At 41.7% G+C, this 16,490-nt stretch overlaps 1 protein-coding gene across 5 annotated transcripts in view; it reads left to right on the top strand.

Moving 5' to 3' along the window:
* myo18ab (myosin XVIIIAb) overlaps nucleotides 1-16,490 on the top strand; it is a 140,019-nt gene that overhangs the window by 120,801 nt on the left and 2,728 nt on the right. For 3 of the 5 annotated variants that reach the window (XM_034112970.1, XM_034112969.1, XM_034112972.1), the window contains 5 exons: nucleotides 639-776; nucleotides 3,116-3,301; nucleotides 3,440-3,579; nucleotides 5,636-5,680; nucleotides 12,214-12,336. In XM_034112970.1, the coding sequence (XP_033968861.1) occupies nucleotides 639-776; nucleotides 3,116-3,301; nucleotides 3,440-3,579; nucleotides 5,636-5,680; nucleotides 12,214-12,336 (632 nt within the window). Of the gene's footprint in view, nucleotides 1-638; nucleotides 777-3,115; nucleotides 3,302-3,439; nucleotides 3,580-5,635; nucleotides 5,681-12,213; nucleotides 12,337-13,929; nucleotides 15,457-16,490 lie in introns of all 5 variants that reach the window. The other 2 variants (XM_034112973.1, XM_034112971.1) reach the window with 2 other exon arrangements.

Genomic DNA, 16,490 nt, shown 5'->3' with positions numbered 1-16,490 from the left:
TCAGGGCACGTATCTCCACTGAGAGGAACAGAAAATGCTGCAACTTACCTAAAGCTAGAAAGAAATCAAGAATACCTCACCATTCTTCATCACCGGTTGCATTTTGTTATTTAAAGTAACAATATGAATGCTGAAGTCAATATGTAGTTAGCCTAGCTTTGCATTAAGACCGGAAGCAGAGAAAACAGCTAGACTTTCTCTGTCTAAAGTTTGACATGATTTAAGTCCAAGTGTACTACTGTCCTATGGTGGGTTGCCCGTGCTGGTTATATGGGGTAAACACACTCAACCCAGATATAGATAAAGCTTTAAATATTTCAAATTGAAATGGAGATGGAGAATGTATAACTCAAAACATCAACAACTGTAATGATTGGTTGAAGTTAAAACTTCAAGCTCTTCTTTAGGTTAATCATTCCCAGTGTTCTTTATTTTTTTTGGGGACCAATAATTTGAATAAAGGCTCTAAGGTCATAAGGATTAGCATCCATTAGGAGGTGGAGTTGTCTCAAAGCAATGAATACAGTGCTACAGATGATGACAGTCGAACCACATAAATATAGAAAAGGAGTGTACCCAGGACAGAGCCTTGAGTAAGCATGTATAGATATGTAAAGTTGTGTATGTTTGTGTCTTAGATACAAGCCCTCCAGAGCCAGCTGGAGTTCCAGGAGCAGTCCATGGTGGAGAAATCCCTTGTCAGCCGGCAGGAGGCTAAGATCCGCGAGCTGGAGACCAAGCTGGACTTTGAGAAAACCCAGGTCAAACGGCTGGAGGTGAGAAACAAAAACAAAGGTGGAGGAGTGCTGGTGTTGATAGGCAGCTGGTCGAGGAAGCTTCAGCATGCCATGGGAGGAGGTCTTGGGAGGTTCAAATGTAGAGAAAGGTCATGATAAACTGATTCTAAATGGCACCACATGTAAGGTACATGACCATTGCAAGTTAGATATTAGCATCAATGCTTTTGTGTTACGTTCACTCGACAAACCGTTCCTTGTTGTGTCAAATCATTGTACGGTTTTGCCTGAGACAAAAAGCACAAGTGAGGGATAAAGGTACCATCTGCATACTCCCAGGGACACATTGAATACCTCTCGCCCACTGATAGAATGAACCTGTGCTCAGTTTTGCAGGTTCGGTTTAGTAATTACTAACTGTGCAATGTGCTCACCGCAAGGCTAACTCCCTCTGCTTCTCGCCCTCCAAAGTCAAAATATTTATTTATTTAATGTGATCCTTTTTTTGCCTGTGGAGGAATTTGCGGAGTTAAGAAAATACAGACAGTTAGACTCTGCCTTGCTTTTTTGTGGGCTTTTTTTCTACAGAGTAAGGGAATATTTCAGGTTGCCTGAGTAGTATAATTTATCAAAGCTGGAGGAAGCAGAGCTCAATCAATACAGATGTGAGCAGGAGGCACAGTAAAACACCCACTCAGAATGTGAAATATGGACCGGGCTAGTGGCTAATGCAGGAGCTAACTCGATGATGAAGCACAGTATGCTGCTGTCATTGATGCGCAGACTAAAGACAGACTGCATCGAGGACTCAGCTGTTCAAACATATGTGATGTTAGTCTGTTGCACCACTCCAACACATCATTGAAGTTAGGGGTGTACACAAATATTCATACTAGTAACTGTATTGATTTTCAAAAACACTATTGATTTCTTATTACTGGTTTACATGCATGGATAAACTCACTCAATAATTGATTTCATTTGCAAAAATATACCCCATTTATAGTATGTTCCCTTTCCAATTGGTGCTATTAGGTTTAGTGTCACAGGGACTGTGATACATATGGTGCTTTGTTCTTAATCCAATCTAATCCATTTTATTTCTATAGCACATTTAAAAACAACAGAGTTGAACAAAGTGCTGCACATCAACAACTGTATAAAAACATAGCCTAAATACATAAAAAACAGACAGGACACGAAACAAATGTAAAACATGAGACAATGAAACCAGACCAGAAGCCACAGACTGAGAAACTCTCCTACATGACGAAAAAACAATACAAAACACTAGTAAGATAAAAACCCACATTTTAAAGCACAAGTGTCACCTGGTCTGTAAATGCAAGGGAAAAGAGTGGGTTTTTAAACGAGATTTAAAAACAGGCAGAGTTGGAGCAAGTCTAACCTGGAGGGGCAATTCGTTCCATAACTTTGGAGCTGCAAAGGCTCTGTCTCCTCGCTGTTTTAACCTCGATTTAGGGACGACCAGAAGGAGTCTGTCAGCAGACAATACTATTTTTGTTGTTTTCTAATCTATTATGGTCATTTTCAGGTTCACTTTTGTACTTTGTGCCTCTTCTGGGTCTGCTCTGATTGGTTAGCTGGCCTGCTCTGTTGTGATTGGTCAATCGGTTAGCGATGTCCCGCCCCTAGCCTATCACGTACAACGTGTTGGAGTGCTAGCCAAAAGGAGCGAGAATTTTACATAGTGATGTCAAGTTTGATCCACGGATAAGCCCTTGCTGAACTTTGAAGGAGCCATATTGAAGTAAAAATATATATATGAAAAATGTTGCAGCAGGGATCTACGGTGGCTTTGCCAGTCATAGCACCACTTTTTTCTAGTGTAATATCTCAACAAATATGGGATTTATTAATACCACATTTGTATAGATATTCATGTTCCTCTAAGGATGAATTTGAATCATTTTGTTGACCATCTAGCAACATCATCAGGTACATATTTCAATTTTCCAGGTATTCTTGTCTGGGGAGACATGAAATACAATTCAGGACGTCATGATTCTGAAAGCTGAGTCTGAAGCCAATCATAATTATTAACCTTCTATCAGAATCAGAATCAGAATCCGAATACTTTATTAGTCCCAGAAAACCCTATGAACCATTGACCCTCTGATTGTTGGACCGTAATGTATCCCCTCAGCCACAGCTGCCCAGTAATCTAACAGAACAGTGTGTGCATGTATAGGTCAGCATCTCGTCAGGTGACGTACAGTAATGTAAGGATTTAACTTTTTTTGCAGGACGACTAAGTAAATGTGACTGTACATTTATTTGTGTACTGTCCAAATGTGTGTATGTATGTTACCATTGTGAGCTTATGTTGAACCTCTTTTATTCTCTTTGCCCCGCAGAGCCTTGTAGCTCGTCTCAAGGAGAACTTGGAGAAACTGACCGAGGAACGAGACCAGCGCAGCAGCGGTGAGATCCGAGAGAAGGAACAGAACAAACGGCTTCAGAGACAGGTCCGCGACAACAAGGAGGAGACGAGCGAACTGGCCAAAAAGGAATCAGAGGCCAGCCGCAAAAAACATGAGCTGGTAAGGACGTGACAGACAATAATGAGACTACTTCTAACAATGATCAATGAGCCTGTAAAGCATACAGCTACAGCACTGTAGCAGCATTGATATGGTCAACCTCTGATCCACGTCCGCTGACTCTCGTCTCATTAACAGGAAATGGACATTGAGAGCTTAGAGGCTGCGAATCAGAGCCTGCAGTCAGACCTTAAGCTGGCCTTCAAAAGGATCGGTGACCTGCAGGCAGCCATCGAGGACGAGATGGAGAGTGACGACAATGAAGACCTCATCAACAGGTACACAAAAAATCACTTCTGGGTTGGAGCTTTCCCCTCACAAAGTAATCCTCGCTCAAGGTTCACTGACAACCGTTTTTATTTTTATTTTTTTTAAACCATTTGGCCATCTTTATGAAATGTATTTTTCAAAAAATGAATAGGAATTTTGTAAATGTCCCCTCTGTGAGATGAATAAAGGTATTCTGATTGTATCTATTACAAATATACAATTATCCACTGATTTTTCTAAGATGTTTTATAGCTTACAATTTGTAAGTAATTTGTTGAGTAATTGGTTGCAATTTCCATCCTTACTGCAACATTTTTACTACAATTGTAAAAACCGTACGATGCTGTTAAATGCAGGCAAACATCTGGATTCTGACTTACATTCTATGAGTTGTTTCTCTACTACTCTTCTACTCTTAAACACTGCTCGCTATAAATGCTCATTCTGCCATGTTAGGATGTTAGGATCAAATAGTTACATGTGACATCAGCTTCCTGTTGTATCTGATCTATTTTTCTTTCCCAAGCGTGACAAGAGCAGATTGAAATCAGTCTTACGTCTGTGTGTAGAACAAAGCTTTGACTTAGATATCCAGGTTCCATTGTGCCTGTAGAGACCACAAAGCCACAACTTGCTCTCCACCTGTAACTGGCAACCAGCGCTAAAGCCGCAGAGGAAATACATAAAGACACATTTTTACATTTGTCCTTCAATACGGATAAAACAATGGAGATACAACATGATAATAAGTGAGCTGTAGGTGTTGGAAGGTGTATGTTTGAACGTTAGACTGTCAGGCTAGCTGTTTCCCTTTTCCTTCCAGTCTTTATGCTAAGCTAGGCTAACCATCCGTCGTTAACACACACACACACCTATTGTGAACATTTCTCTCAGAAAGAAAGCAGAGTCCTAACTCGGGAAATGAGTTAGCATTTTAGCACTTCCTCGTCGAGAAATCAATAGATTTTTTGCGGGATAGATTCCAGAAATAAGATGTATAATTAATACAAGCTTAGGAAATTGTTAAGATTTGTTCTATGACATCAAATATGTCAGTAAACACCAACCTGGTGAACATCTGAAGCGTTTATGGGTCTTAAAAAAGGTTGTCGCTAACAAGTGGCTAGTCTACTAAACTTCCTCAGGCCAAACATCAGCAACCTTTAGCTTAGCGGTGACATGAAGTCATGCGATCGTCATGCATGCAGTTTGTTTATAGCCTAATGTGTTAATATGCGTAGATTATCCTGCTGAAAAAAACATGTACATATCCTAAATATGTGTTTTTCTAAGATCTTATTTTCTGCAATATTCCAAAATCCAATGTAAAACTCTGGTTGTTTTTGCGGAGGGAGCCCTTAGGATGCTAACTCCCGGGTCAAACTACAGAAATACTTCATCACTGCAGCACTCTTTGAGATGAGGGAGTGAGTTAGTCACACTGAGATGATCTCTTGATAAAGCATCTCTCACGTTGTATTATTCACAGCCAGTATACAGCCCAGTCCTCAGTCCTCTCTAAGGCACCTGCTGAGCCACACACACACACACACACACACACACACACACACACACACACACACACACACACACACACACACACACACACACACACACACACACACACACACACACACACACACACACACACACACACACACACACACACACACACACACACACACACACACACACACACACACACACACACACACACACACACACACACACACTCTCAGGGTCGTGCTCCCTCTCTGTATGCAGTACTAGAGCAGGATGAGGTGGCATGCTGAGTCCCTGCATACCTTACAGTCAGTTCGCCAAAAGCAAATCAAAACTGGGTCATCACAGCAACTGCCATAACACACACATTTATAGAGATATTTTGAACCATCATTCATTTAAAGCATTATTTTTTACCGAAGATACTTTCAAGCTTCTCTCATGTTCTACGTATTATTTGTGTCTTAATTCTTATATTCTGTTTTTCTTTTCTGTTGTTGTTTGTTTTTCCTGTTTTCTTTTCTTCTCTGTCCCTCCACCCATCATCATCATCACGACCAGTTTGCAAGACATGGTGACAAAGTATCAGAAAAGACAGAACAGAGCGTGAGGAACCTTGACTTGTGTTTTTTTTTTTTTAACCACTGGAAATGATGCAGTATTCTCCAGTCTTTGAACATTTATTTGAGAGGTTGATATCGAAGAGAGAAAAGTTTTTTTCCGGGTTTAGATACGGTCCAGTTAGCCCATCACTTTCTGGCTGTCACACTGTTAGAAACGAGCTGATATTTGAAGGAAAAATCCCCCCTGACAGAAAAACTAGAAACGATTTGGAAGGCTCCTTGGCATTCTTGGCCAATTTTGTTGTTTGGTGATTTTCATCTATTTCAAGACATCAGCTATTGGTGTCAGGCCCTCAGAATCAAAGAGCGATGGCTCAGTTCCAGATGCACACATGTTCAACAACTCAAATGCCTCATGGCAGACGCAGAGATACAGTAAATCCAAGAAGGGGGGGATTTCCTTTTGATGTGTGAAGGCTCGGGGATAATGCATCATCAACAGTGCTCAGAGATTCCTTCATAACACACAGTTTTCTCTTCATTGCATGCCCTCACATGCTGAGATGCATGAATACCACTGACCATACGTTACTTGAGTCCCAGCATGAAACATCTCTCCTTCCTCGGAGTCTCTGTAACCGCTTTGCAAAGCTTTGAATTGAAAGGCATATTGTCTTGATCTCTCAAGTGATCCCCCCCGGAGGCCCAGATCTTCCTCTCACTTCACCTTCACACAGCCGGGGGGGTGTATCCAGCTGTGTTTACCGCCTTGGTCTTAGGGCATCATGTCGGACTTCATGGTGTCATGTATGAACAGCGGTCTGCAGTGAGTCAGCCTCTTGCTCCCGGGGGCCACCTTAATATTTCATGGGCCCGCTCCAGGGCTGGATGTGACTGCAGCTCAGTGGCGTCTGCCCTCCTGACAGGGGACAAAAAGAGTGTGTTCCTCATCCATCTTTGACTCGCACCTGCTTAATAATGCAGAACGCTCAACTGTCGGACAAAAAGCTGTCTTGCTCACCGGGCAAGTAGCACGCACGCAGTGTTAACCTGTGGCCCTCAGCCAGTCCGTGCCCTGTCAGTGTGAGGGGGGGGACTGTTGTCAAAGACACCAACGTGTTTTTGTAACCGGCTGTTTGCTCTGCCACCTCTGAATAAAACAGCTCATCTTTTACGGTGTTTGGATAAAACATGCATTTCTATTTCCGTGACATATAAATAATATAGCTATACATTTGAATACATTCATATGAATACAGTATAATTCAATTGGTATAAAGCTGTATAAGCCTATAGATGCATCTAATACTGGAGCCCCTTTGGCTTAGAAAATACCTATCAAATTATTTTTTAAACATCATTTATTTGTAAATTAGAACTCCAGAGCTCACTTTAAACTTTAATTTTTATTTGAAATATTCCTGACACTAACCTGTGAAAATCAAGAGTGGCGAAGTCCCGCCCTTCTACTTCCGCCCCATGGGACCTTATTTCGGAAAAATTATGTATTGAAGTCAATGGAGAGAGAAAGATTATCTTCCGATCCCGTTTGAATTGTGCCATGAATTACACATATGATGTTTGTCAATGTTAAAAAATAATTTCCATGTCAAAAAAGTCACAGTTTGTCGTAAAACTGTTGAAATATAAGACTATGAAAAATACGCAACTAGAAAGACTACAAATCCCAGAGTCGCGTAAGTGATGTCATTAACGTTACACATTACACTCGTGTTACTCACGAAACCTTGTAAAGCCGGTCCCGCATGCTGGTTCTTACGGAACCGACTAACTCCCCTTGTGTGTATGTGCAGCTCTCAACATGCCCAGACTTGGAGTGATTTTCACCTCTTTTAACTTTTCGCCTTATTCTGAAAGAAAGAGGTGAAATGTGCTAACGTGACGGCCATCTTGGTGTTGGTGATGTGTGCGAGACCAGAGATGTACAGTAGTTCATTGAGCGTTTCACACAAAAAAAAGTGTTACTTCACAGTTTTACGACACATTTGAATTTTTTGGAATTGCAAAATTATCTTTTAAATTGACAAACATGTGTAATTCAAACGGGATCGAAAGATAATCTTTCTCTCGCCATTGACTTCAATACATAATCTTTCCGAAATAAGGTCCCATGGAGGTCCACCGGAAGGGAGGGACTTCGCCACTCTATATTGATTTTGGGTAAATACAGGGCTGTTTTTCAGTAGCACCAGTATTACAACAAATATGCTTCTTTAGCACAAGCTTCTAAATGAACATCCAAATGTGGTTGTCCTTATTCTTCAATACTGCTCAGATACTGCTGGAAGATAAATGTGTTTGCTTTGGCTTAGCTGTCAATCAACATGTTCTCAGACAGCCAACAGGGGCTTGGAGGATGAAATAATATCACTGATGCATCTCCAAAGACCTTCTCTCTTACTTAAAAAAATCTAAAGTGAAACTCACTTTACCCCAGATATTTGATTACACTAAGGAAAGGCTTTTGTCGCTTCATGTGACATCTAATGAATGACTGTTCAAAGTCACTGCTCTTGACAGTGTAAGTTTTGCAGCACAGATGAACTGTGTTACCTTCTCTTGTGACGTGGGGGCTGAGAGGATGTTTCCCCACGGTCTTGGAGACGATGCATATGTCTGTCTGCGCTGCAAAGCCACAGGGACTTCACTAGGTCGACAGTTTCATATATCGGAGGCATGAACAGTAGCGTCCGTAAGACCCAGGGACACAGAGGAGCGGAGCAGAGCAGGAGGATCTATAGAAGCTAATGATGAATGTAATGGTGTGTAACAGAGATGTACAACCAATGGCGGCGGGATGTCACAGACAATTAATGTCTCCTCAGCACTGTGTTTGTTTGCTTCCCCCAGGCTCTCGGCAGGGCTTAACTAATGGTATGGTGGTCAAGGACATAAATTGTGTTTGACACCATGTGTGAAGTGCGCAATTATATATTGCCCACAATTGTGGTTTTGGCTGTAGAACCTGCGAGCTCTCTCTTATGTGCTCTGAATGTATAACAAAAGTGTACACAGATAAGAAAGTCTTTGGAAAATAGTGACACAAAATATGAAAGCTCTTTTAATGAAATCTGAGTTATAAATCGTTTAATACTGAACGTCGCTGCAAAACAATTACTGTCAACGTCTATAATTTATTTGACTACAATATTCGCTCGTAGCATCTCTAGTGTGATGACTGTTTTGAGGCAAATGCTGTGTCTCAATTCAGATACTTCCCTTAGTACACTGCCATGGCTTGGACTGTGAACATTTGTTGTATTTCAACCAGGAAGCGTTATCTGAAATACACTCGGCTGCTGTGCCCTCGACAGAAGTGTCAGTGCTGCAGCTAACAGCGGCTATCGACTAGCTGCTTTTAGCTAACTAGCTAACAGAAATGTTGCTAGCAATGTTATCGTTTGCGGTTGCAAATCATTACAGGCAGCTCAATCAACCCAATAACATTTATGGTTGCTTTTTTAACACTATGATAGTGGTATCTTTATCAAATACAAAAAAAACACACATAAAACGTTTTGTTTACGGTGCTGTGTTGACCAGTGCCGCAACTTTAATTAAAAAGTGGTTGTTCAGTATGTTAAGTGTCCAACATTCAGTCTTATAAGTGCACTTTAGGTACTTACAGTGCATGTTGCTATACTTCGCACTGGGGACAAACGTATGCACTCAAAATACCAACAGTACAGAAGTATTGAGACACAGCAGAAGTGTTTTTGTCAGCCTTACCCTTTCTTCACACAGAGGTCCAGGCAGCAATTACCTTTCCTCCCTTCAAAACATATTGGGAATAATCATTTCAAGGACAAAGAGTTGCTGACCATGAGCCTCTGAAACTGTCTTTTTTTTGTTTAAGGAGACTCGCCAGTCTCACTACGAAGGGAAAACAGCCTTACATGTAACTGCACTTGGTTTCCCCATTTTCATATGTTCGAGAGGTAAGAGTTTTTATATTTTAAACGCGTTTTGCCAGTGGTTATAAAGGAATCATTTATAAAAGCTCCAGGAAAGAGTTGACTCAACAAAACTTGACCAACGCACAAATCCTTGCGAGCCTTTAACTCTTAAAAGGGTAAAAAAAAGAAAACATGTGATACTGTAACCTACGTAATACTCCTTCAGTTATGTTTATTCATTCTTTTCTCAAAAGTCCCCAGAGACAGACAATGAATGACATCTTAAGAGTTGGTCGCCTCCCTCCTCAGCTTTGGTATGAATGCTCTCCTAGCATTACCGCCCAAGGTTATTGTATTCCATGAAAGCTAGCAAGATATGGATTTGGATCTCAATGGCCATTATTTTTAAATATAACCTTTGAAATCACATAAACTAATGATGTTGTTATTATCATAGTTTAAGTGGGCCTTTGTGAGCTCTGCATGCTGGAGAAAAGAATGTTTTTCTCTCTCTTCCACGGCAAGATGGGAGGCTTTCTGAAACAGATGCAGAGACGTTGAGCCACCCTCTGATGTCTCTGTAGGACTATTAAGCTGTAACAACTTAATTTCACAGCAACACACAAGCACTGGGCTTTGACGGCACTTAATGAGTGTTGCGCTCTCTTCATCCGTGTCAAATTTTATGACAAGCCCTCTTTTTTACTCTGTGGCTCGCAGTGGTTCGTGAATGTGTAATGATGATTGAGAGGAAAAACAGCGCAGTGCCCAGCTGTGTACCAAATCATTCTGTCAAGAACGGAAATGACTGGTGTATGCATATGACTGCGTGTGTGTGCAGGACTGGTGATGAAAATAATTATCAGATGAAAGGTACATTTGGAAGTTTCCTGCCACCGCTGTGCAATTCAGCAAATAATCTGGTGTTTTTCCAACAAAAGTGTTCAGTTTGTTTCTATCTTTAATCCTGATGACATTGATGGGACTGTAAACAAATGGAAGTGGACAATTCCTCTAATTTCATCGTTTTTTGTTTTGGTTGTTACGCTCCTATTTTATGAGGTTTATGCAGGTATTTCCTGCTGAAGGCTGTTAGACTGAAACACAGACAAATATAAGTATCGAATAAACTAACAAAAATATCTACACATTATGTCACGAGTATGTTTACTGCTAAAGCTTTGTGTCCAATGAAAGCCAGGTGCAGCTCCTCTCAGAGAGTTTGTTTGCTCAGCTGAAGTAAGAACGATTTAGGTACCTGGATAGTGTTACTGAATCTCATTACTATGGCCTCACTTTACCATTTATTGTTTTATGTCAGTGCATTTCAGCAAGCAAGCTGTCATAAGAACACCTTAGATTGCAGCATTACACCCAGTCTCAGTCTTAAACCACATTATATTGAACATATTTAAGTTTAAAGACCTAATTAATAATGGCTTGTGAACCAAAACATATTGAGAACACAAGGTAAGCTTGAGGGAGCCCGTTACAAAACAACACAAACGCGGGTCTAAGTATCAAACAGCGGGGAAGCAAAACCTTAATAACTATCAATGGTTTGATGTTTAGGCCCTTTGGCATCATTTAGATGCAAGGTGTCTATTGAGTAATATTCCTCATTATGGCCAGAAAAGTTATTGCATGTTTAAAAGGATGCCACTTATTCTGGTACTCTGATAAAAGCTTTTGTTCTTTGCCATACATGAGTATAACCAAATGAAATGGAGGCCAAAATATTTATATAATTTGTTTCTGGTATTTGAATGCCACTATATGTCAGTTCAGTCAAGTCGGAAAATATCTTCTGAGAAATCTTTCTGAAGTGAACTCCGCAGATTTAACATAGCACGTGTCAATCAAGAAGAAGAAGCAATCCAGACATGCAGCCAAACTACAGATACCATCTTTAATATTCAATGCATTCTTCTTTGTTGCCAAATCGTGCCGTCTACATTTCCCAAAATGCAACTCTGCTTCATAGGTTTTGTCAGATACGATACGATACGATACTACTTTATTTGTCAGATCAAGTCAGAGATTCAGGTGTGTTATGCTAGTAGCTATGGCTCTGCAATACTAAGCATTGTATGACCCCTTTACAGCACCAGGCAGGTGTTGAACACATTGTCAGTTTAACCCCAATCAACCACCTATTTGAAATAAAGTTATTTAAAAAAACAAGGATAGTTCCTATATTCAGGCTCTCTCACTGGTTCTTGTTCCTGTCATGGTGCTACTGGGGCTCTGGGAGAGGTAAAGGTAGAATGTGTGTTGGTTGCCTGAGATGCTAACTGCAGGACCATGAAAGCGCTCGTCTAACAGTGACAGCAGGAAGAAGCTGCTGCGTGGTGTGGCATGTTTGTGTGCTTACTGGTGCTTTTTGAGCATGTGCTGCCTTTTATTATGAATAAATGTCCCTATCCCTCTTTGCTTCCACACTAACACTTACAGCCTGTTCTTCATTGTTTGGATCCACAGCTACAGAGAAATACAGGAACTTTTCCACCAGTGTTGTCTCTCCTTTCACACTAACATTTGTTTTGCCTTTTTCTCTCCTCTCTGAATGACAATTTATTACGGTTTTCTATTCATAACCTCCTCTGCATCTCTCCTTTGCTTCCTCTGACTTGTTCTCCTGTCTCTGACTCCTCTCCAGTCAGGGCGATTCAGACACAGACTCTGAGGTGGAGGACCGTGTAGACGGGGTGAAGTCATGGTTGTCTAAAAACAAAGGATCCGCCAAAAACCTCTCAGATGACGGCAGCCTCAAGAGCTCCAGGTCAGTACAAAGGCAGCTGCTATTACTACCACTACAGCAGCTGTTACTAAGTAGTCTACCTACACATTTGACTGCTTCTGAACTGTGTCGGGATCATGATCAGACCCAGAGGAATTCATGCAATAGCAGTAGAGCACTTGGTTGAAATAAGGTGGGAGCTATTACTTACATGTGTTTCGAAGCTGCTTTGTCTTTATTGTCGTCCGCTCGGTGAAAAGGAGACTTTTTCAAACAAACCACCTCCGTGGTAGATTTATCGACATGCCCACTGGCCAGCTGGCGTAGTCTACCTGAGCCGCTTGCTGAGATTAATGAACGTGTCTGCCAGCTGACAGCTTCCAATGCCCCAGATTTGTCTCCTTACCAGAAGATTTAACTTCACTCCCTCACCGAGCCACTTCCAACTTTAAAAACTTATTGAGCTTTTAAATCTCTCTTAGCAGCATGTCCCCACGGACAAACACTGTCTGATTCCCCAGCACTGACTCCTGTAATATCTTTTAAATCGATGGGACTTTAATGTCAATTTATTTGCCATTTGCAAAGGTATATCGGAAATCCTGCCTAGTTGTCAGTCCTTCACATAGACCCACGTTATTAGTTTCTTATCAGTTGTCTACAGCTATACTATCCTTTCTCTGTCTTTCAGTCATTGCTGTACTCTCATTTTGCTACATTTCATTAGGTACAATTCTACTACAGGAGCTGCCCTCTTGAAATGATGACACCATATGTAACCTGAGTGTGCACAGTTGTATAAAGAGGCCTAAGAACCAATCTCAGCCTGTTAGCATGAGCAACCTAGCTGCTATATTAGCATTTGAACAACTAAGCACGTTATCTCTCTAAATACATTCATAACCAAATTGACGCAGACTCATAATTAGTATTTTAAAACGTCATCTGTTTGTCTGCTGACAGTAATATGAACACACACTGATAGCGCTGGCTAACCTTAATATGCGGATATGCGGTTAAGCTAGCTAGCGACATGTTTAAATATGCATATAATCACGTTATAGAAAGTTAAAGTTACTTCTCTCTACATTTCCACTCAACGTCCAGTAGCAAATGTTAAGACCAGATTAAAGTCCTTCATCAAATCTGTGAGATTTCAACCAAAAGCATTTACTGTCAAGAATAGTAAGATTTAAGGGATACAACTCAAACGTTGCCTTTCATTAGGCGAGATGAGTGTTTTTTGCCATTATGCCAAATTGGACAAAACATCTATATTACTTTAAAGTGAGCTTGTAATGGATTCATGATTTGTCCATTTCTTCATCATTACTGTGGCCTTTATCTGTCATTGATGGGCAATGCAATTATTTGTATGTCTTAACATTCCAATGCAGGAAAAAAACGCTATTAGTTTCTTATCATTCTTCACAGCTACGCTCTCCTTTCTCTGTCCTTCAGTCATTGCTGTACTCTCATTTTGGCTACATTTCATGACTTTTCTATTTTTATTTGTCAATTTCATTCATTTGTTTTTATTTGTTTCCTTTACTCACCTCCACTTGACCTCATCTTTGTCATTTTCTCCCTACCCGTCTTCTTTCCTTTGTCCTTTCCACTGTGGCTTCTTTCTAGATATGCTTCAAATGTAGACGCAAAGGAAGGGAAAGAATGGAAAGAGGGTAAGGAATGGAAAGAGTTCAATAAAGAAGGCAAAGAGGTAGAGCCGAGCAGGCCTATGTCAGTGATGAGCTCGCTCAGCTACAGAAAACGCTCCAACATTGATGGCAAAGGGGAAGCCCTCTTCAGTTCCCTCAGGGAGAATGCAGACTCAGAAGATGCTTTCCATAAGGGTAAAGCTAAAAACTCTGATCTTCAGCATGACTCAATGAACTCCAGGCGGAAGTCCCAGGCAGAGGATACGCTGAAGGACAGAGATTCAGTCATCTCACAGGCTTATTCAGAGGCCAATAGCCGAGCCAGGAAAGGCATGGACAGCCGCTGGGGGGACTTTGACAAAGAATCAGTCGTTTCATACGCTGCACCAAGTCGGGCCTCAACGCGTCTTGGATTGAGCCCCGAGAATGACGCCAAATCTACCACCAGCTTAGGTCTATCAAGCCCACTGGGACGCCACCAAAGCACCTCACGCTTAGATGAGAGCAGAGGCGGGCGCTCAGTTTATGGTAGCAGTCCCAGCAGCCCTTGCTTCAGCAGACGGACCGGCGGTCGAAGCCCTGGGAGCGTTAGCCGAGCTGATTCCCACATGTCCCTGGCACGCAGCAGCCGCCTGAGCGAATTTGACGTTGATATTGATGATAGTCGCAGCGTGGCTTTTACCGAGAGATCAGCGTACAGTCCTCACTCGTCCACTGGCCGCAGTGTCTCCATGCCTCCATCACAGGCCAGATCATCAACTACCGATAATGACCCAAATGATAACATGGATATCAAAACAGTCAGTCATCGCAACTACCTCGACCCTGACCTGGAGAAAGCCATCAACGAGGTTCTGAGTTTCAAACCTATCAAGTTTAAGCGTACGAGCTTGGAAGACTCTGAGGCTGACGAAGACAAGTCCAAGAATGATAATGACGACAGCAAAAGTATCCGCAACGGAGACGTTGGCCACCCTGCCAGCAGTCTAAGGCGTTCTGCATCGGCGGTGGACTGCACCAGAGCTTCCCGCAGCGGCACCAGCAACAGCAGTCGCCATCGCAGCAAGAGCAAAGGCAAGAGCAAGAAGAAGAAGAGAAGCCACAGCTCAGAGTCCGACAGCTCAGGAGACGACCGTCGCCACAGGAGCAGCTCCAGGAGCAGCTCCAGGAGCAGCTCCAGGAGTAAGTCCAAGAAGTCCAAGAAAAAGTCCAAGAAGAGGGCCGAAACTTCATCTTCTTCCTCGTCTTCTTCGTCTTCAGATTCTGAATCTGATTCAGACTCGAGCTCCGGTGCTTCCACCATTTCCTACCGTAGCTCCAGCAGTGTGAAGAGGGCCCCGGTACGAAAGACTTCCAGCCCAGAAAAGAAAGAAGAAGAAGAAGAAGAAGAAGCTAGGCCACCGAGTGGGGGCCTTAACAAAAAGGATGAGAAGAAGAGGAAAAAGAAGGTGGACAACCTGATGTTGAAGTACCTGTACCGGGCGGACAGTGACTGAGGCAGGCAGTAGGTGATGCCTGACATGGACTTAGCTTGAAGTGTGGTTTTCAAGCATGGTGTGACCTAACCAAAGACTTTCGCTTGTCAACCAGCTCACTAATCCACATTTAGTCTGACATGGATCAGACTTAAACACTTCAAAATTCAAATTTTTGGGTTGCGTTTTTGATGATGTGCCTGAGGCATGCCGAACATTTTTGATGTTTACTACTCCACCTACTAAACAGTGACCACAACCTCTATGGTTCTCTTTTCACAAGCGTAGTGAGGTTTTCATTGAAGACTCTCTGGGAGCCGGGGCTTGTGAATGTTTTCACACCAGGAAGTGTAGTGGTGAGAAGCTGCATTCAGCGTGCATGTTAACTCGGCCCTAAGATGTCACTTTGATTTATGGCCTGAAAATAACACCAGTCAAATAAGAAAGGCCTTAATACATTTCTCCTTTCTGCCCTGTAACTCATTAGACCCCGAGCATTGATTTACACCAAATAACACTTTCATTTGATATGCACTGTTGACAGTAATTACCCCCAGTTTGCAATATTTAAACAGTTTGATTGTTAAATAGTGCTAAGAAGGTGGGCTCGGCTTTTACGTAGACGGCTGAATGGATTGTATTGTTTTTGTTCATTATGATAAATAGAGATGAGGGAAAAACTCACAATACTTTGAATAATAGAATGGTACCTTTTTATTCCCTAAAGAACCAAGAGAACACAGTTGTGCATGCTCTGAGCATATTGCATGAGGTTTATTGCCTACTGGAGCTACATGTCAAGCTGGTTCATGGTAGTTATGAGAGCTCAACATGCTGTAACACAAGAACACAACCTAATCACCCCTTAGACAACATGTACAATTTAGAAAAACCCTGTTAATATAGAAAACACAGCTAGTAGTACACAGTGAGTAATGTACAACACAGATTAAGGCTTTTTTAATTATTAATCAAGAATATTGACAGAACAAACAAATAATGGTAGGCAGTCTTCTTAGCAAACCTAGATGAACTCCTTAAGCTCTCCTCACATAGGTTTTTA

The sequence above is a fragment of the Trematomus bernacchii genome, unplaced genomic scaffold (assembly GCF_902827165.1).
Source record: "Trematomus bernacchii unplaced genomic scaffold, fTreBer1.1, whole genome shotgun sequence".
Taxonomy (NCBI): domain Eukaryota; kingdom Metazoa; phylum Chordata; class Actinopteri; order Perciformes; family Nototheniidae; genus Trematomus; species Trematomus bernacchii.
Note: the sequence above shows the minus strand (reverse complement) of the source record. Positions and strands in the feature narration are given on the sequence as shown.